At 40.1% G+C, this 21,089-nt stretch overlaps 1 protein-coding gene across 3 annotated transcripts in view; it reads left to right on the top strand.

The window, feature by feature from the left end:
- The window catches only part of PTPRB (protein tyrosine phosphatase, receptor type B), a 59,378-nt gene that overhangs the window by 23,417 nt on the left and 14,872 nt on the right, over positions 1 to 21,089 (top strand). For all 3 annotated transcript variants that reach the window (XM_027679710.1, XM_027679708.1, XM_027679711.1), the window contains 14 exons: positions 1,338 to 1,601; positions 4,037 to 4,306; positions 6,086 to 6,346; positions 8,482 to 8,748; positions 10,062 to 10,325; positions 11,309 to 11,572; positions 12,526 to 12,789; positions 13,508 to 13,771; positions 14,600 to 14,869; positions 15,520 to 15,783; positions 16,621 to 16,884; positions 17,255 to 17,536; positions 18,711 to 18,989; positions 20,923 to 21,072. In XM_027679710.1, coding sequence (XP_027535511.1) covers positions 1,338 to 1,601; positions 4,037 to 4,306; positions 6,086 to 6,346; positions 8,482 to 8,748; positions 10,062 to 10,325; positions 11,309 to 11,572; positions 12,526 to 12,789; positions 13,508 to 13,771; positions 14,600 to 14,869; positions 15,520 to 15,783; positions 16,621 to 16,884; positions 17,255 to 17,536; positions 18,711 to 18,989; positions 20,923 to 21,072 — 3,627 coding nt within the window. The remainder of the gene's footprint in view (positions 1 to 1,337; positions 1,602 to 4,036; positions 4,307 to 6,085; positions 6,347 to 8,481; positions 8,749 to 10,061; positions 10,326 to 11,308; positions 11,573 to 12,525; positions 12,790 to 13,507; positions 13,772 to 14,599; positions 14,870 to 15,519; positions 15,784 to 16,620; positions 16,885 to 17,254; positions 17,537 to 18,710; positions 18,990 to 20,922; positions 21,073 to 21,089) is intronic.

Genomic DNA, 21,089 nt, shown 5'->3' with positions numbered 1-21,089 from the left:
TTAGCTGCACTGCTTAATGTGGGCAGCTCCATTAAACATGTAAAGTTAGGTGTTAACCATCAGCCCCAGTGCCCTGACTCCTGGATCAACTTCTTCAGTGAACTGGGGCAGTGTGTAGTCTGGTTATTTCACTAAAGTGAAAGTACTGAAGACATTTTAACTCCATGATTCATAGTGACCTGAATGGGAGATATAGAGCTTGTGAGTTTTTTAAAAAATATATTTTCTGTGGCTTTTTTTCTCCGAATTTCAAAATAGCTGCACTTCTGAAAAGGAAGTGGAAAAAAAATGTGGAGCAGCTTAAGAATTTTAAAATTGAATGTTGGTGGGTTTGGGTTGTTTGGTTGTTTGGGTTTTTTGTTTGCTTGGTGGCTTGGTTTGATTTGGGGTTTTGTGGGTTGTTTTTTTCTTTTCACAAAGAAATACTGATCCACAGAACTAGGGTTTTAGATTTTTTTTTTTGGGAAGGTTTTTCAGGACTGTGTTCTGTGGCCATTAAGATAAAGATAAGATGACATCCTACTTAAGTCCAATAGTTAAAACACTTACATAGGCAAAAACAGCCTTTGCTTTCCTTAATTTCTGGGAAGAGCAAGGTACAGTTTCTCCTACAGAAATGTCATCATGTAGACATAATTTAAGTAAACAATACTGTTGTGTCTAAGACACACAGATGAGTGCTGTTGTCAACTGGGGGCTGTTTTGGGGATTACCCTTGTTTCATTTTATTTCTTCAGACTTTTTTATTTCTTCCTGTTGTGGGGTACAATAATTTTAAATCTCACAGGTATTGTTAGAATGTAAACGCACTCCATCTAGCTTGCAGCACAGTCCTCCATTTCAGTACCTACTGTGCCTCAGGCCTGAGTAATTAAGATACTGGAGGTGGCTATGCTTTTCTTTTGGTGGAGCATTTGAATAAAGGAGTTTTATTCAAATCCCATTTAGACTGGTGTAAATCAGACATAGATGCAGTAATACCATAATGTTTACCAAAATGTATGCAGGCATATGTTCTTAGGAGCGTGTGCACGATCTGTTTTATGGTCAAAGTGACTAGTGTGAGTGCAGACATGGCTAAAAGATTTTCTGCTCCATGAAGTAAGAGCAGTCATCATATGACATGTCTCTCTCAGAAGTACAGTGTCTTACACAGGGCTGGGTTCAGTTTCCCGGTGACCAGACTTTGCCCTTTCACTGTTCAGGCAAAATTGTTCATATTCCATCTCATGTAACTGTTCAACAGCAAAATTCAGCTATGGAAGTTTGGAGACAGCAGGTCTTATATGTTTTGTGGTGGATGTATTTTATTCTCTTTCTTACTTTCTTTTTTTTAGCCCCTGCTGAAGTCTTGGATTTGACAGTGACTAATGATGACAGCTTAGATGCTTTAAAAGTTAAATGGAGAAAACCTTTGGGTAACTTCGATTTCTATAATATCACTCTGTCTCATCTTGGATCAGTTAAAGGAGTCAAAATTGTGCAGCCGCCAATCACCGAGACTCACTTTGATAAGCTAACTCCAGGACGTCTTTATGAGGTTACTGCCCGCACAATCAGTGGTGAACTGTTTACTGATGGGATGGCAACTGGCAGGACACGTAAGTCTTCTACTTCAGTAAGAATTTTCTAAATAATGCTATTTTTGTGTGCATTGGCCTTGTAGAAAATCATTGTAAGAGAAAATGGTTTGGATTCCAAGCAAAATAAGATAAAGAGCACAGTATTGTTGCAGGAATACCCCTTTCTGACTCTCTGGCAATAGTTAATCTGTCAGTCAAAAGCAAATCCAGCATATCTTGTAAGCAGACAACAATAGTGCATTTTGGACCTTATAGTTAAGTGAGTTTGTTACGAAACTGTTGCACACAACTGCACTTCTGACCAATATTGTTATCTTGAAATCAACTTAGCATAGTATATAGAAAGAGTTACGTTATGGGGAAGTGTGCAGCTAGTCAAGTTATTAACAGGTCCAGTCTTATTCCTCTTTCCAGACACAAATCTGCAAAACAGAAGAGATTAGGTCTCAACTTTCTTTACTATATATGGCTTGGATTAACAAAGGCACGTGGTAACCTGGATAGAGCTCAGTTACGAGTTTCTTATTTTCTTTCAGAAATAATAATTTTCTTTCAAGTGTCTCTTGTATGAGTTCTGAACCTGAAAAATCCTGGCATAATTCTCCCACAGCATTACTGGACACAGAGATCCGTCATATTCTCCACACCAGCCTAGCCCAACCCGAAGTTAAATGATAAAAATGTAAAAGTGGGTGAAGAACGCATACATACATTGTTAGTAGACTCAGAGCCAAAAAATAGAAAATGTGTATGTGTGTGAGAGAGCCGAATATTTATTTTAGAAAATATTTCTCATCTACAACTAAACATCTCATGTGAAAGGCACATCCTTGACATATCTAGTTGGTATCCCATTCTCAGTGCAAGCTGGAAGAGCCCTGAAAAGTCTTTCATGTCCAGTAAGTACAAAGCTGGACTGGCAACATGCACGTCTGTTTTGTTGGTCTAGGTTACCATTTAAGTCCTTTAACATTACCATTTCCATCTAAAAGGAGAGCTTCAGACCTCACTCAATACCACTGATCTCCAGATTTGTGACCTAGACCCAGTACTTTGAAAGCTGGAGATTAGAAGTCCCATTTCCAGGGATGCTGATCATGTGCAATTCCTTCCTTTGACTCCGCCATAGACACCAAGAGCTTTGAAAACAGAGTCACTTCAGCAGAAGCTTAGTGGCCTAAGGATAAATTTCTAAATCCAGGCAGTCAGGTCTATAGATACTCTTAGGATCCCTCTGTAACTCACAGAGAGCCAGGTGCCCAAGAACATAAAACATATTGCTGTGTATTGAGAGGGTGCCTACAGCAGCAGAACCTGCCAAGGAATGTTGTGGTGAGAAATATTGGGTATCTCAGAGACTGAAACTTTGTACCATACAGGTATAAGGATGTCCAGCCAGCCTGACAAGGCTGAACTTTATCTGTTATGATGTAAGTACATCTGTGCTTCCTAACAAAACACTGTGTGCTTTTACTCACTCGGCGATTGAAACACATCTCACATATTCACTGGAATATGGGAGTTCTAAGTTTGATACCTAGATACCCATGGGAAGTGAAACTGGTGAGTATTTTGTGATGCTAGTAGAAATGTTGCAATCCTGTGCTAGGTACTAAGCAATTAAGTATTAACTAAGCCAGATAAAACATGAGAGCATGATTCTAGCCTTGTAGTTTACAGTTAATACTTGCTAATGATCTCAGGGCTCCAATGGTGATCTCTGAATATCGTAATACTAAGCTAGAGGTATCCTGACCTACGGGTCTGCATCTGTCTTCCAATCTCTGCTTGGTATGGTTCATATTTAATTATTTCATGAAAATCAGAAAAGCTTCAGTGGTCCAGTGTGACCTGCAGCAGTAGGGCGAGAAGGTTGAGCATGTAAATTCAGGACCCTTGAAGTGCAGGACAGGATGGAGTAGAGGCTTTAATGGACCTCAGTTTTAACTGGTACCTTACAGCTGGGAGGAATTAGGGCATACTAATTCTACCCAAAGGTGGAAGAAGCCATCTTTGTGGAATAAGCCATCAGACTTTGCATTTCTGCTGCTGAGGCCAGAATTTGACCCATAGCGGTTGAGGTTTTGACTTTAGGTGTGAAAAATTGATTGACAGTTAGTGCAGACAGTTAAGTGCAGGAAGCAACAGGGAAGCTAACTAAAAACCGAGAGATGCATCTGAGAAATGCACAGGGGAGATTTTGCCTGCCCTGAGAAGGGTTCCCCATTTCTGATGTCAGAAACCAGCAGGAAAAAAGTGAGTGGTTTGTGTGTGGAAGAGTAAAAGTTGTCTTTAAAATGAAAGCCAGCCTTTCCAACAAGATACCTCACATTGCTCTAGCTGGTCCAAGTACTTGTACAATAGCTATGCTGCAAGACAGGTTTTTCCAGCGTGCAGTTATGTCTCACCAGAAATACTCCACTTCATATTACTTTTTTGCTCTGTTCTTCCAGTTCCCCAGAACGTTTCAGAGCTGCAGGCCGGTTCTGGTGGCTGGCTGAGGTCTCTGCGAGTGACCTGGGTGCCCCCTGCGGGAGACTGGGAGAGGTACCACCTGCTCCTGTGGAACCGCACAACCCTGCTGCTCAACACCACCCTCGAGAAGAACACTACCGAGTACCTCATCTGCGACGTGGGCCTCATCCCGGGGAGGGAGTACGGCGTGGATGTTGTTGTGGAGAGCGGTGATTTGCAGAGCAAGACTAGTTGCACGGGGAGAACAGGTCAGTGTGCTCATCCAGGCAGTGTGAGAGTGCAAAATGTTCAGCTGGGCTGTGAACACTCAAAGACTACTTGGGAATCCACAGACGAATTTCACATTAATACAGTAAAAAGGAGCTCCCTTGTAAACTACAGAAATAATTGGTATTAACAGTTCTGTGAAAACTTTCGGGGTTATTTTTGTGGTAATTGTTTTGTTAGTGAAAGTTTTAGGAACTGTATCACCATTCTGTCATGACTGGGGCATTATGTTACATCTGCACTTCACGTGTTATATTTCGTAGCTGATTGGAGGCACCCTATAAAGTTCTTAAAGAGAGCAGCACAGGTCTTCCTGTATTGTTCATCAGTATGTTTCCTTGCCAGTCTGTATAAAGAATATCAGCAGTGTTAACCAAAGCTTCCTGAGGTGTATGTTAGTATGGCTGTTCCATAGCATCTCAGTTCTTGTTCCTTTGCTCCATAAAGAAAATGAGGTTAGTCTGTTCAAGTCAGTCTTTCCAAAGGAAATCCACGCATACTTCACGGACAGAGTGGAATTCTTTCGCAGTTTGTTAGTGAAAGCCACATCTGATTGCTTAAAATTTAAAAAATAATTGTAATATAATTGCTAGAATTTCTGCTCTATGGATACAGAATAAGTGCAATTCAGAGGAAAGAAGACCTGAAGGGGGAATAACAGGTAAGGCTCAAGCCTAAGCCTTACCTCACTGCAGAACATGAGATTAGACAGGACCACTCTATCCTGCTATACCCTTACCTGTCATTCCCTGAGACCATAATTTGTTAATTTCACACAACAGCAAGACTAGTAGAAACTACAGAACTGAAGCTTTCTCTAACTTCTAGCAAATTTGGTCAGAGCAAGGCACATTCTCACCTTCCTTACCTTGACATATGTTGCAAATAATTTAGGTTTATGGTGTTACTTTTAATTGAGTCAGCTAAGGCATTAATAGTTGGACTCAATGATCTCAGAGGTCTTTTCCAACCTAAGTGATTCTATGATTCTGTAATTAGGACATAGTCCATTAGATAATACCCAGCAGTGGGTGTATCACAACTGTGTTTGACCCACAGTCAGGTCCACAGTGTATCTTTTATGAAACCTAGCTATTAGGTCCTGTTGTAATTTAATATTCTCTTACATAAACCCACAGCCTTGGAAAGTGAGTTGTATTTCAACGTGACAGGGACAGAATCAGATTGGAGACTACATTAGGTAACATGCCTGCTGTGTATGCATGCACACACACACATGAACACACACAGAAGTTCACTGATAGAATTCTTTCTTTTATACCACTGTAAGTTTGAAATGTCTCTCGACTGAGCTATAAACTACTGCAAAATCAATGTCACTCTAACCCTATAATTTGCATCCTTGTTTGTTAGAGCTAAATCAGTGAAGATTTGTTTTATGGTACAAATGTCTTATATCCCTGTCTAGCGCCCAGAGTCCAAGAGGAAGTTCACTGACTTCCCTGTGTTTCCATTTATACTAAAATATATATTCTTATGTAAGTTTAAACCTAAGCATTACAGCCATAAGCCATTGCTGAAGTCTGTTGCTACAGCCCTTTGCTGGAAAAGTAGCACAAATACTAGATTTATAAGAATGGCTTCCTAGAGAAAGGTATAGAATCTCCTCTTGACTGCAAATACTCTCTTGCTGTCACATATCTGTCTTATGGAACAGATTTCTTACAGAAGCTCAAGGCGTGGCAAGTGCATTCACTACAAAGTCTTGTTCTCCTTGTGATATTTGTGTACCTTTACAGCTCCAGAGCCTGTTCTCCAGCTCCGTGTGAAGCATGCTAATGAATCTTCACTTAGTGTCATATGGATGACCCCTGTTGCAGAGTGGGACAGCTATGTGGTTTCCCTGGGAGACAGTGATCTTACTATCATAAAAAAAGAGCTTGAAAAAGAAGCTAAGGAATTCACTTTCACTGGCTTGGTACCAGGAAGAAAATATACAGCTACCATCACTACCATTAGTGGGACTTTAAGCAACTGGACTTCAGTGGAAGGAAGAACAGGTATCGTCTTGTCAAACTGTTTTAATCTTTTCTTCTGTTAACCATTAATGATTTTCTTTGCTTTGTATGAATTAACTCAGTGTCTAAATCTCAAACATCTTGATCTTATGTTTGTTTCAAAAGTTGTATTTCTGAGCCTCTGATTTCTGACTGTCAGTTATCTTGCAATACTTATTTAAGAGTTTGGGGAAATGGATGTGTAATTCCTGGCAAAACAGTTTTCTGAAGTATTATGTCATGTCTAATCAATCTGCATTAGCACAATATTCCATATAAGAAGAAAAATTTTCACTGTGTATTTTCAGGAAGGTCACTTCCTTGATTCAAAGCATTCATCATCTGGGAAAAAAACAAACATCACTACACAGAAAATGTTACTTTAGGGGGAACATTCTGAGGGTGACAGACACAAAACATATGTGACCTTGAAGATGTATTTTGAATCTTTCTGCTCTTTGGATTCCAGAATATGTATTTGTTATGGGCATGATTGCTGTGTCACAAGAAAGGTCCCATTCCCACCCCCTTCAGGGTGCTAATTTTGTGCGAGTGTGCAAGTTTTAAACCATATGTGATGCTTTACTCTGCTTGAATTAAGGGTTCTCCAGTGCAAACAAAGTTTTAAAATGTAGCTCTGGTCTGGCACAGCACAGTGAAAAACAATCTGCTAGTGTCTGAATCTAATCATACCAATGGCTTGATAGTGGTCCTTGCTTAAATTTTGTTACTCCTTCCAAGCCCTGATAAGTTTAACTTACACATTCATTTCTCTGCTATGTGATTAGATAGCTGGAATTTCACTTCCGTCTGACTTATGCCCCTTTATGAGGCCTATTCAGGCATAAACGTTATGGTGTCCCACTTCACTAGTATGAATCAATGCTTGAAAACACATCAGACAGGGATAGTGTGTCAATATTCCATTGAAAATGAGTTAAAAGGAATGAGCGTCAAGTAATTTGAGCATAGGTTCTAATAAGCATTCCAAACCTCTGAATCTTCCTTGCAGCAGGACAGGCTTGAAAAATATTGCTGGGAATATGACAGAAATAGGTCTTACATGCATCCCAGATTGGTCAGCTTCCAGTGAAACTTGAGGTACCACTAAAAGTGCATTTAGAGCAGAAATGTGGCACTTCAGTGTCTTGTTGGAGCTTACTATGTCATGATACCATTATAAAACAGAAAGGATTTTTGATTCAGTGTTTTATCATCTTTACATTTTTTTCAGTTATGTGCCTAATTTTATAGCTTTCGTTAATGATCGCTAATCCAGTACTATGTGTGCAAAAAGGTTGACATAAAAGGAGATGAAGCGTGCAATCTTATTTTATAAAGTTGGAATCTTCTGTATTTCAGTTGTGCTTGGTCCTGTAATCAGAAATACTTAGTAAGAAGTAACTGTATTTCCTAGCTTTGGCCAAATATTGTCAAATAAAATAAAAAAAGAGGATTTGCAGTAAAGTTTGGGCAACATATTACATTCCTTTGTTATTTCTTTATCCTTTTTGGTCTGACTAGATTAATGAGGTTATACTTGGATAAATGTTATGTTTGTTTAACAGTTCATCTTTTGATGCTATAAAAGTTGATATCCTGCAGACCTTCTGATGTAAAAAGTAAAACCAAAACCATCCCACTCAGTTATGCCCAAAATTAAGGGGTCTAACACAGCATAGATGACTGTGCCTGAGGTATTCCTTAAACAAGCTTGCCATTTATTAGTAATGAAAGATGGGAAATAGGAGAGAAAAGGGAGAATGAAAGACACACACTGTATTTGAAATAGTCATCAAAAGAACTCATGTGATTTCCTAAATTGATGAGTTTTGTTTAATGATATTTATAAAATGCCATCTCTTCCAGTTCCTTGATCTTGAATCATTTTGGTCTGGCTGAGAAAAGCTGTGCTAAAGTCTGAAAGACCTTACTGTGACTTACTTAGTTTCCCATAGACCACATCCCAACAGACAGGAAGCAGTCCACAGTTATATTATTTTTAGTCCTGTTGAGTCTGGCTGCAAATTGGAATGTTCTTTTGATGCACTTCCTCAGTGTGACTAAACTTGGGTTCTTTGGGGGATTCTGTTTTGTTTTGTTTCTTCTCAGTAACGTTAAGACAATTTTATTTTCAGTGCCAGCCCAAGTGACTGATCTGATTGTGGCAAGTCAGGGATCAACCAACAGCTTATTCACCAACTGGACAAGAGCTCTAGGAGATGTAGACTCATACCAAGTGCTATTGATTCACGAGAATGTTGTCATTAAAAATGAGACTGTTCCCAGTGAAACCAACAGATATCACTTCTATGCTCTGAAACCTGGAGGACTCTATTCAGTTGTTGTCACCACTGTCAGCGGAGGGATATCTTCAAGGCAAAAGATTGCAGAGGGAAGGACAGGTAAAAAGGAAAATACTCCAGCGTTTTGTTAGTTCTTAAAAGATGAATTTATTAAAGAGAATGGTCTTGTGATTAAGCCACTGCACTGACAATCCAGAATTATGGGACTTTCATCTATATAATTCCTCTATTTGACCTCAGGCACACTGTGGGTCCAGATTCGTGTAAACATAGCTTTAGGGAGCTAACTGCTCTGCCTACAACAGGAACTCCATACAGCAGGATCACTCTCTAATAAAGACAAAAATATACCCTGAGAGTAATGTACAGCTGTGGTGGTGAATCACTCCTTGGAAGAGACTTTCTTGTTCCATTGACTACATGGTGGTGTAGGGTGATTGCTCCTTATTTAGGTGTGCCAACTGTCTGCCTAAAGGTAGTGAGATGAATCTGTGTTTCAGTTTCTCATGACCCATTCTTTTTCTCTAATGCACCATCAAAGAATGTCCGCCAGGGTTAATTACTCATTACAATGCTCTTCTGTAATGCATAGGACAGGATTTACTACTACATCAAATTCTCTAAGTTTAAAGACTCGTGAAATATAATACCGGTTCTTTGGATATTCAGATAGAGGAAAAATTTGACAACACAGTGCAATTTCACCCTTTATGTGAATTTGGCAAAGGCCAAGCATTCTGCAGTTTGCTCCAGTGTTCTCCTTGAAAACAACTATTTTCAGGGGAAAAAACAAAAACAAACCTGAAAAAACAACTGGAGAAGAATAATGCTAAAAGGCTTAAAGTACATAAACATTTTGTAAAATCTGAGGTTTTTGTCTCTGACAGCAGATGGCCAGCCCCTCTACAGAGGTAAGTCAGTTCAGTGCATCAAAGTCCAGTGAAAATGTGGCAGTTCATTATTTTTAAGCTCTGCCAATGTAATACCTCTGAGAGTTTTGTACATGAGCGATGGTAGTTCTGGCAACGTGGAACCTTTGAGCTCACCTTGAAAAACAAGTGGCATTCGTGTTTTGGCCACTAGGCGTCAGAGAACTCACTGGAAATGAAACACGTTCAGCTGTGGGCCTCAAGGTCCTACCAGCCTCAGTAGTTATTGCTGTTACTGAGGAATGGCAATTTGAGAGGATAACTCAACTTCTGGGATTTTAGAAGTGCTGGGATCATGCCACCAAAGACAATTTCCTTCACTATATTCAAAAAAGCAGTTGAACATCACTAAGGGGGAGTCAGTGCAGAACTTTTCAGGAGTCCCAGACTGCTTATTTTGCAGGGGATAGTGTTCCAGGCATTCCTACAACAATAAGAATTGACTAGTTAAAGCTTTTTTGGTTTTTCCTCTTTGTTGCACAGTTCCTTCCAGCGTGACTGGAGTAACAGTAAATAACTCAGGTCGCAGTGACTACCTCAGTGTGTCTTGGCTGCCAGCTTCTGGAGATATAGACAGTTACTTGGTAACGCTCTCTCACGATGACCAGATTGTTCAGACTCTCACCATTTCCAAATCCTTCAGTGAATGCTCCTTCAGCAGCCTTACTCCTGGAACACTTTACAATGTGATGATAACCACGAAGAGTGGGAAGTATGAAAATTATACCTTCAGCCAGGAACGAACAGGTAAAGAGAGGCTCTGAACAAATCCAATCACTGTAACCACTTTGTATAGCCATTATCAATGATTTATCAATATCTGATCAATCTGGGATAGGTGTGTAGGGGTTGGAGGTTCAAACCATAAAGTTACAGCTTTATAGACTTAGTTTTATTCTTATGCCCTTGTTGCTGCTTTACATCCTACAAAAATACTTTAGTGTGAATAAAAATCATGTCGGTCCTTAGGAGTGAGCAGAAATCACATATCAGTTTTGGTTCAAATGCGTTGTTCTGCCCTTAACCCCTCTACTTGGCTCTTCAAGTATATCCTGCAGAGCATCTCCCCAGAAAGTTACTCAAGCACTGAAAGAAAAGGTTAGGATAGACTAACTAGTGCAATGTTAGCAAGGTATCACAATAACGAGTAATATCCATGTCAGTTGGTTTTGGTGTTGTAACACACGTGTCTATGGTTTTGGTCATGCCGAGTTCCAGAATATTATAACAGAAATAGAGAAATCTCAGAAAAGGATGGCAATAATGATGGGAAACTTTTTAAAACTTTCTCAAGGATTGAAAAGACTGAGACTTTACACTTGGTAAACCAGTAGAATAAAAGAAAGATGGTAAGGGGTGTTAAAATGACAAAGAATATCAAGTTAATGGAATTTTAGTCTTCTCATGATGTAAGTGAAAATCCAAGGAACAGCCCTGTAAATATGGAGGACTAAATTCAGGATTAGTGTGAACCTGTGGAACTCAGTACTATAAGCAAAACTGACCAAGTTCCTTAAGACCAAAAATTGGAAAGGCAAACCATTGTCATATGATGTAAAGCAGCCTGGAAACCGCAGTTACTCTTTTATTGCTTAAATCCACATTGTGGTCTTTTTGCAACTTCCTTACAAAAGCCTGGTAACTACCACAAATATAGTCCACTACCACAACTCCATTTAGTTCAGAAAGTTATTGCTTTATGAATCTTTAACTGTGTTTTTTTCTTTCAGTCCCTTCAAGTGTTCAGGGACTTACTGTCAGCAATTCAGCCCGAAGTGACTACTTGAAGGTGTCCTGGTTACATGCATCTGGGTATTTTGATAATTATGAAGTGATCATCAGGAACAACAACGATTTCATCCAAACAAAAAGTGTCCCAAAGGATGAAAATGAATGTGTGTTCACTAATCTGGTCCCAGGGAGGCAGTACAGCGTCACAGTCAGCACAAGGAGTGGGAAATACGAAACTAGTGAAAGGGTCTATGGCAGAACAAGTAAGTAAACACCCTGGAAACATTCTGAGACACCCTTGGGTGTTGTTTTTTTTTATTTCCCATACCCAGGCACAAAAATCTGATATGAATACAGAATGTTGCTGTGTCTCTTTTAATGTGTATTATTCCAAATACAGAAAGCAGTATTTAGTTTATGACCAGCTTTTAAGTTACGAACATATAAAAAGTGAATGAAGAGGCCTGTGCTGTGATTTTGGAAAGCAAATCTTGAACCACTGAAAACTGGAAAACAGTGGTACAGTTTTCCACGTAAGCTTACTATTTATAATTAAATTATGCCGGAATGTGCAAGACAGTTTTTTTTTCTGGTCATGGAAATGTATAAAGAAGAAGATAGACTAGACCTTAGTCTACTCAAACTACCCCAAGAACTGGAATTGGAGAGCATGGAACAGGGGTAGTAAGGTGGCTAGTCATGAGCCATCAGGGATCTGGAGGCAATCTAACCTGTCTTCACCTAGCACTGCATGTGAGTTAAGGAGCCGTGCTGAGACAACTGAGTTTTTTAACACAGATGTAGCACTGGGCAAAAAGAACTGACCTGTGTCTGGCAGGAGTTGGAAACTGCGCATTGTGGTGCTGCATCCCACAGATGGATTGCCTTGGCTCTGCGCTAGCTCAGGCCTCTTTGCACCATATTTGTTGTACATGAGACCTTACTCAGTTTCTGTTGGCTAGGCAAACTCCCTGCAAGCTCCATTATTATTCATTTATTATTTTTATGCTGATAGACTGGGGACTCCTGTTCTGAAATGGGACCTTCCAGTGTTAGATGGGGTGCAAACCACCCAAATAACTGCAATATACTGCTTTTCCTAGGGAACTGAATGAAAAATTTTAGCTCAGAAGCGTGGCTTCAGAGCTGTTAGCTTTTTGCTGTGATCTGTTAGTAAGTACTGAGAAGTGTCCTATCTTTCTTCTTACCTCTTCAGTGCCAGAGTCAGTGAAGGAACTGACTCTTAGTAACAGGAGCACAGAAGATCTGCAGGTAACTTGGTCAAAGGCTGAGGGGGATGTTGATAAATATGAGATTCAACTCCTCTTCAATGATATGAAGATCTTCCCACCCATTTTCCTTGGGAACACCATTGAGGAGTATTGGTTCACAGCTCTGACTCCAGGACGTCTATACAAAATTCTTGTCTTGACCATCAGTGGAGATGCACAACGTGCTACTTTCATAGAAGGCCTGACAAGTAAGAAATAATGTGGTATTTAAAATGTGTTGAGGCTTCTCTAGAATGAAGCACTGAAAACCAAAGGTGAACCATGATCTTATTTGAGCTCCTGTAACACTGGCTCGAAGACATCAGATCTCATTGAAAATCACACTAGTACTACAAACAACTTGATCTGTTGCTTAATAAACAAATGTCACAGTTACCAATATTTGATTATTGGCAGATCATCTGATTTGTTGCATGGGAACGATATTGAAATGTCAGCATTTGGGTTTCTGTTATTCCCATGCACACCAGTTGTTTGCTCAGTATCTGTATTAAATCACTATTTTACACCTCTGTTACCGACCTGAAATGAATGGGTGAGATAATAACTGCAGAATGGCTAATTAACTAAGGGTACATGAAGAGCTTTGATTTTTTGAGATGTTTTCAAAATATCATTTGGACTAGAGGGAGGTTATGCAAATAAAAGGAGGCAGAAACTTTTTTATGTTGTATTTTCTTTACTTTTGCTCCTATGACAGCAGAGAATTGCTTTTCCAAAATGGTGTAATCCTACACAAATGTCTTCAAATTTACTTGTGTTTACCCATAGGTGAAATTACTCGTACCTGTAAATGATCTTTGTCCTTTGAATCATTTGCTGTGGCCATTAAAAGGTAGAAAGTAGAAAGTCTGGATCAAACAGGAAATTTGTGAGCAGGTGCCTTTTTGTTCCCTTTTTTTCCAGTTCCAAGCGTGGTCAGAAACATTCACGTGTCACCTAATGGCATGACAAACAGCCTGAAAGTGAGCTGGACTCCTGGAGGTGGAGATGTTGATTCCTATACAGTGTCCATATTTCAGCAAAACCATCAGCTTGATTCCCAGAGTGTCTCCAAACATGTTTCTGAGCACACATTTCACAAGTTGGAAGCTGGGGAGCAGTACCGGGTGGTGGTGCAGTCTAACAGTGGCACCTTGCACAACAGCTTAGCAGCTTTTGGGAGAACAAGTACGTTTCTTTTGAGATAAGGAGCAAGTTGCATTATGTCTTCCCAGAAACTGACCCTTATTCAGTAATGTTTATGAAGGTACCATTGGGTATGGGGACACCCAGACTCATGAGTGACATATTAGACTTTATATCAAAGAGTCATGACTCTTGCAAACACTTAGCATGGGTCTGTTAATACCAGCGAGATGTGTCACATGAGTAGCTTTACCCGGGTGAATGTGCGTGGAATTCAAGTCCCCAGCCCAAAGTCTGCCTTCATGGGATGAGTGCAGTGCCATCCCTCTCGTGTTTTAGCAGAGCCCATTGCATGATCAAGGCTTGTTAGACAATGTATTGCTCCAGTATCCTGCATGTCAGAACATATAAAACAATGCAACAGCTTGCTTTTGATCTATTCTCTCTCTTTAGCATCTACATGTGTTAATTATCTGTGGCCTTGTGCAACAGCTGCTGGGTAACATTTTCTTTTCTGTGCCACTATTTTGCACCAATTTACCACTTAATTTTTCAGTTTTTTCTCGAATTCCTTTATTAACTGTTTGGGTCAGTTCATCTCACTCTCCTTCTCCCTCTTTTCATGATAGTTTATAGATATCTCTTGCTTCTCCATGCCCAGTTCAGATGTCCATGATGCTCTTTACATTTGTCTGATTGTATTTATGTCTAGGAATTATGTGTTTTGATCAACATATGCACAGACATTGCTTTTCCCACAAGTGAACTTGAAAGTGTATGAAGTTATGTTCTATTAATTACTTCACTCACATTTGTGTATTGAATGGTCTGTATTTCACCTGGTAATGTCCTGCCTTTAATTGTTTCCAGTTCCAGCCTCTGTCCAGGAATTATTAGCTGATCATGCTTACAGCAGTCATTCCTTGTTAATAACCTGGCAGAAAGCTCCTGGTGTAGCTGAAAGATATGACATTCTGCTCTTGAATGAACAAGGAGTCCTCCTGAGCAACAAATCAGAGCCAGCTGCTGCCAAACAGCACAAATTTGAAGATTTATTAGCTGGCAAGAAGTATAAAATACAAGTTTTGACAGTCAGTGGTGGGCTCTTCAGTAAGCGTGCAGAAACTGTTGGCCGAACAGGTAATTAGAACATCTTGGTTTATGTATAGTTCCCTCAGTCAGATATCATTAAATACAGGAATCATCTGTATATCTTGATTCTGGAAAGATTCTAGTAAGGAACAAACTCCAGATATTTATGCATCATTTTTCTTGATATGTGCTTGGTATGTGAATCTGAAATTTGTTATCATAATAATGCGACCATGGTTGATAATAAGGATATTAAACCAAAGTACTGAATGCTTCCCTCAGTAGGTCTGTTGTGGAACTACCTGAATGCTTTATTGTCATGAGGTTTTTAAATCATAATCTCGAGGCTCTTAGTGCAGGATTTGATGTTAATATACACCTCTAAACTCAGAGCCAAGTGCCACGTCTTGCTTGCAGTCTTTGCTCGATTGAAGCTTCCTGTTGAAACTGATGGACAATTCTGTGTGAGTACAGGCTGGAGAATCAGGCCCACTGGGAAGTACAAATATTGTATTGGAGAAGATTCACTGGCATATCATAAATGCTTTCCTCTTGTTTCTGACAGTTGCTGTTGATATTTTTTAGCTACTTGTGGCTTAATTGAGATGTATTCCAGCCATGAGTTGTTACTTTACTAAAGGTTCAGCTTAGTGGCTAGACTCTTTGGTATTTACTCTTACATTTATCCTTCTCTGCAGTTCCAGCAGCTGTTACAAATCTGAAAGTCACAGAGAACACCACTGATCGACTGTCCTTCAGCTGGACCACCTCGCAAGGGGAACTTGATTCATATGACATCTTCCTGTACAATCCAGACAAATCCCTTCATGACAGGATTTCAGGAGAGCAGCACCTCCAGCAGTGTTCATTCCAGAACCTACGTCAAGGCAGAATGTATCGAATGGTGATTGTTACCCACAGTGGAGACCTCACTAATGAGTCATCTATCTTTGGAAGAACAGGCAAGAACATCTAAGAAAACCACCTGTTCTCATGGGAGACACCAGTGAGCTGGTCTGAGTCTGATGCTCATACTAGATTAAAGCAACTTTTAGAAATATCAAAATTGTCTCTTATGTTTAAAAAGCATTAGCTAAATAAAAAGGTAAATTCTGAATGACATGGTTACAGCAGGAAAAATTAAGCAAAAAACTTTACAATAGTTTCCAGGAACTCAAGTCAGGAAAAGAGCATATCAGTATATGCTACTTAAGCCTTAAGGGGAAATGGCTGTCTCCCATCCTAAAAGCAGTATTGGTCTATGAGTGGAAAAGGCAAAAAGGCAAACCAAGTCAGGTTAATGAGGTAAGCAATCTACTAGTGAAATAAAAATTTTTTCCCAATGGTAGCTCTGGCTGCAGCTCTGTGTTTGTTTCAGCCACATGTGGGAAGCAGAGTTTTTTAAGCAGCTCTAGCAGCTCTAACACCCTGTGAAACCTTTCTTTATTCTAGTGAGGCACCATATAGTAACCCCTCCATAAGACTGTGTCTGCGCAGTGGTGTACTTTCTTCAGCTATCTCAGAATTGGATGTTTCCAAACACTGACTGGGAAAAAGCTGCTTAACACTTGAAAAACTATCCATTATAAACATTTCAACGTCTCTTGGGAACAGTGGCCATTCAAACTAAGAAAGGAAGCTCCTGATGCTACCAGGATGCTTCCTGGCTTTTTGGCCAGCTGTGGTGGCTACTAGTTTTATTACATGACTGTTGTTTCAGGATAAGTGTAAGGTCTGGTTGCTTCTTCTCACCCCAAGGATGTTCTACATAAAAAAATACTCATTCCTGTTTTTTTCAGTACCTGCCCCAGTCGTTGCTCTCAAGGCATCCAACCGAAACATGACAGACAGTCTGTGGTTCACCTGGGGTCCAGCAGCAGGAGATGTTGACTTCTATGAGCTGAATCTTTACAACCCAAATGGGACACAGAAAGAAACCTGGCAAAGGAAAGACCTGAAAGAGTGGCATTTCCAGGGGCTCATTCCTGGCAGAAAGTACACTTTGGTTGTGGTGACTCACAGTGGTGACCTGATCAACACAGCAAACGCTGAAGGAAGAACGGGTATGGGATTTTTTTTCTTAGTCCCATCTGTCTGAATTCATATTAGTTCACAACTATGCAACAGAGGAAGGATTTGTTATATGTCATTGAAGGTGAAAAGATAAAGAATAACCTTAAGTACATTAAACTGATGGAGAGTGAAAGAAAAACAGTCATCACTGTTTTTCTTCCAAAGGCTCAGGAATATATAATGTCCGTGAAAGTGACCATCATCAGCACAGGTGTGGTAGCTGGCTGTGTACACAGGATAACATGGACTACTTTGTGCTGCATGAAGAAAATAATGCATGTTTCATCTTATTTGTCTTGTGTAAAAATTTGTTAAGAATCTCTTTTTTTTTCTTTCCTTTTTTCCCATCTTTCTGTGTAGCACCCAGCCCCCCTAACGCTGTATCGTTTACTGATGTTGCAAACACTTCTTTATCAGTCACGTGGCTGGGTCCTCCAGACTGGACAGACTATGACGATTTTGAGTTGCAGTGGCTTCCAAAGGATCCCCTCACAGTATTCAATCCCTACAGCAGCAGCAAATCTAAAGTACGTATCATCTATGGCCTGCGACCAGGAAGACTCTATGAGTTCAGCATCAGAACCGTCAGTGGCGACGACTGGAAGACATACAGTCAGTCACAGTCTGCAAGTGTGAGAACGAGTAAGTAACTATTCCCATTGCACCCTAACAGTCAACTGGAGAAGATGCAAAACTGTTAAATCTTACCAATTCATTACATAGTCAGTAATCTCTGTTAATTAATTCATGAATTCTGTGGTGAATTCAGCTACATTCTAAGCCCTTGCTGTGTGCAAGGTCAACTGTTTAAAACATTGAAAATGTACATACATTTATAATCCTCACAGCCAGAGTGGGACTGTTTGGTTGCAGAGCCTGAATCAATCAGTTTCAGGGGTAAAATAAGGTTGAATATGCAAACTTCTCTCGACAGTAGGATATTGAAATAAAATGTTTCTGAATGATAAGTCAGGAAGGATGAATGAAACTGTGCTGTACTAGATTTGAAACTGGAATCAGTGTTTCACTGCTCTGCATTTCTGTCTGCGTCTGTGGATCTGTATTATCTCTAGCAACCTCAATAACAGGCTGATTTGAAAAAGTGACCTGGAATTGTAAAAATAACTGAGCCTTGACAAATCCTCATGTCATTTGAGATGGGATTCAGCTCTCAATTGATATCTGTGTTTAGCAAGCTGTATAGCTCTGTAGATTTAATTCAGCATATTAATTAAAATTTCACCTGTATTTAATCACTTAAATGTAATGTCTGCCATCTGAAAGTGATATCCTGTTTTTGTTATATGTCACATGTTATAAATGGTGCTCCCATATTACATGGATGAAGCATACGTCTGTGGTATGTTTTAGTAATATGGACACACCACATTCTACCCAGGAAACCAGATCAGTCATGAGATGACAGTATCGATATTGACTGGTACTGATGACCACATGTAACCTCCAAATAAGTTGTAACAGTGTTCTAGAAATCCATTGCTTTGCAGTGTTGCTGTTCTTGTTAAGACTTTAGTAAGTAGGTTTTCTTGGCTTGTTTTCACAGTTAATTACTGAAGCTTCACAAACCTGATGGGGCTGATGTCACTAGATCTGATTTCAGATGGCTAAAATGAGTTAGAGGGCCTTGCGTAATAATCAGACAGCACACATTTGCTGGAGAGATGGGAATTCTGACTCCCAGCCTCCTGCTCTTATCTAATGGTTAATGCAGAATCTAGGAGCTGTAATGTGAGCAGAGAATGTACGATGCCTGTCCCTTTTCTCACTGAACTTAAACTTCTTAACATTTCTCTAGAACCAGACAAGATACAAAGTCTTCACTGTCGGCCCCAAACCTCTACTGCCATCGCGTGTTCCTGGACTCCTCCTGATTCTGACTTTGATGGGTATAGCGTTGAATGCAAAAAAATGGACACTCGTGAAGTGGAATTTTCTAAAAGGATAGAAAAAGACAAATCTCTGCTTAATATCATGACCCTCGTTCCCCATAGACGATACCTGGTGTCCATCAAGGTGCATTCTGCAGACATGACGAGTGAAGTAGTTGAAGACAGCACCATCACAATGATCGATCGTAAGTGGAATTCTGGGTTGCCCTGAAGAGAGGCAGTGAGCAGCAATAAGCAGTTGCTTGTGTTGGTTAGACAGCAAAAGGAGTTCTGAACTCCACAATTGCCAATGTGTGGCACTTACAATCTTGTGGCTGAAGTAGGCTGAACCTGTCCTTTGGTCCCTGCTGTGACAGACAGTGCAGGATTTTGGCTATATTGCCTCTCATTACATTGCCAGACCCAATTAATTGGCTCATTCATGAAATATAGCCTGAGAAACATAAACAGTTATCCCATCACCCTGTCCTCGTCATCACACACCTTCAGTTGTCTTCATGGTTGTTGCTTGGCTTCCTGTGTCTGCCGTTTCCTCTCACGGATTGGAGGATGAAAGCCATCCTCAGCACAAATATGCATCAATAAGCACACTGGATTGTGGTACTGTGTTCTCTTTGGGTTTCTGTACACTCTTCTGAGGTGCTACTTGACCAAATCACCTGCAGGAATTTTAGCTGAGGGAGGATCACAGATATCCATAGCATATGTTTTGAACCAGTTTCTTCAGTTTCTCCACCTGTAGGCTGCTGAGTGGAGGATAGCAGTAGCATCTGCTGGTGCCTCTGAACTGCCAGGCATCACTGCAATCAACACCCTACCATCGCTGACCTAGAGCTGCTCCAGTTTTTGCAGTACCTCAGGATTCAATGGCACATTCAATGCAAAGGCTTGAACCGTTCCAGGGCTAAACTTCTCAAAAATTACAGGATGGCCAGGAAGCCTATATTCAGGGATGCCTCTATAGCTGCTTATTAAAAGCCACATTTTTTTGAAATGCTAGATCATAAAAGTAATGTTTGCTTTGGGAACTATTGAGCTAAGCTACAGAGTTCAGTCACCAACTCACCTCCATTCCACCATCAATTGCCTTTTAATTGCAACCTTGTAATCTCCTTCCTCTACCACTAAGAATGCTGCAAATCCAGATGTAGTAAGAACTAGCTATTCGAGTCACAAGAAGTGAGACTGAGTCCTATTGGAAAGTTAGCTGTTTCACGTCTGTTATTGTTTTGTGCTTCACGTGTGTTTGTTGTCACTTACTTGTTTTGAACACTGCTGCTCTCCCAGACCCTGGTTAACACTGGAGACCCTACCTCAAGGGAATATAAAAAATTGCAGCTAGGCTTTGTAGAGGTTTAGCTAAACTAAGAGGTTTAGCTGAAGTACATATAAATGCGTGAATTATTGATTCTTTTGAAATTTAGCCACCTTTTTATGTATTTGATGTTTCCCATATGAGTAATATAGTTTCAGTAATACAGATTGTTAAAAGATTCAGCAATGTAGATCCTTAAATTCCCCACCTTTGCTGCACTTTCTTCCCTGTGTACTTCGCTTTTCAGCAAAGTACTTCTGCTGTGTCACTGTTCAAGGAATACCTTTGTGTCATACAAAGAACATTTCCTGTGGAAATTCTGCAGTCAGTCTGGAAAATGGTACTCTGTAGTTGAATGCTGTGTCTGGCTGACTCTGTTCCTCTGGAAAAGGAAGCAGGAGTATAGATGCTTAAAATAGGTAAATTCCTGTAGTGAGTGTGCTAAGTGGCCTCCAAATGCCTGTCTTAAACCTGTGTCATTTTCAGTAGCTACAATTTCTGATTTCATAGACTTAACAAGATTTTAATACATTTCCATGTGTGCTTCTGCAGGAATTCCCAGAGGATCTATCACTGTTATTATGGTGAACTCACTGCTGGCTTGTTTCATCTTTTGGCAGTTTCCCTGTGGGAGGTGAAGACACTTCCTTGTTTGCAAAGAGAATACAATCAGAGACTTGGGGCCAGGCGGCTGAGATTTATTACAAATTGCATTTCCCTTACTAGATCTAGCTCACAGCAAGTACATAGATAATGCTTTCTCTCTATTTTTTATTTATTTATTATTTATTTAAATTACTCAGGTCCCCCTCAGCCACCCCCAGATATACGAGTGAACAAAAGAGAGGTGCTGATTACCAAATCTTCCATCAACTTTACTTTTAACTGCAGCTGGTTTAGTGATACTAATGGAGCTGTGAAGTACTTTACTGTGGTTGTGAGAGAGGCTGATGGTAAGTGTCGTGGTTTA

Source organism: Neopelma chrysocephalum, unplaced genomic scaffold (assembly GCF_003984885.1).
Source record: "Neopelma chrysocephalum unplaced genomic scaffold, ASM398488v2 Primary Assembly neopelma1_59, whole genome shotgun sequence".
NCBI classification, from domain to species: Eukaryota; Metazoa; Chordata; class Aves; order Passeriformes; family Pipridae; genus Neopelma; species Neopelma chrysocephalum.
The sequence above is the reverse complement of the archived record's forward strand: the minus strand, read 5'-3'. Positions and strand labels throughout refer to the sequence as shown.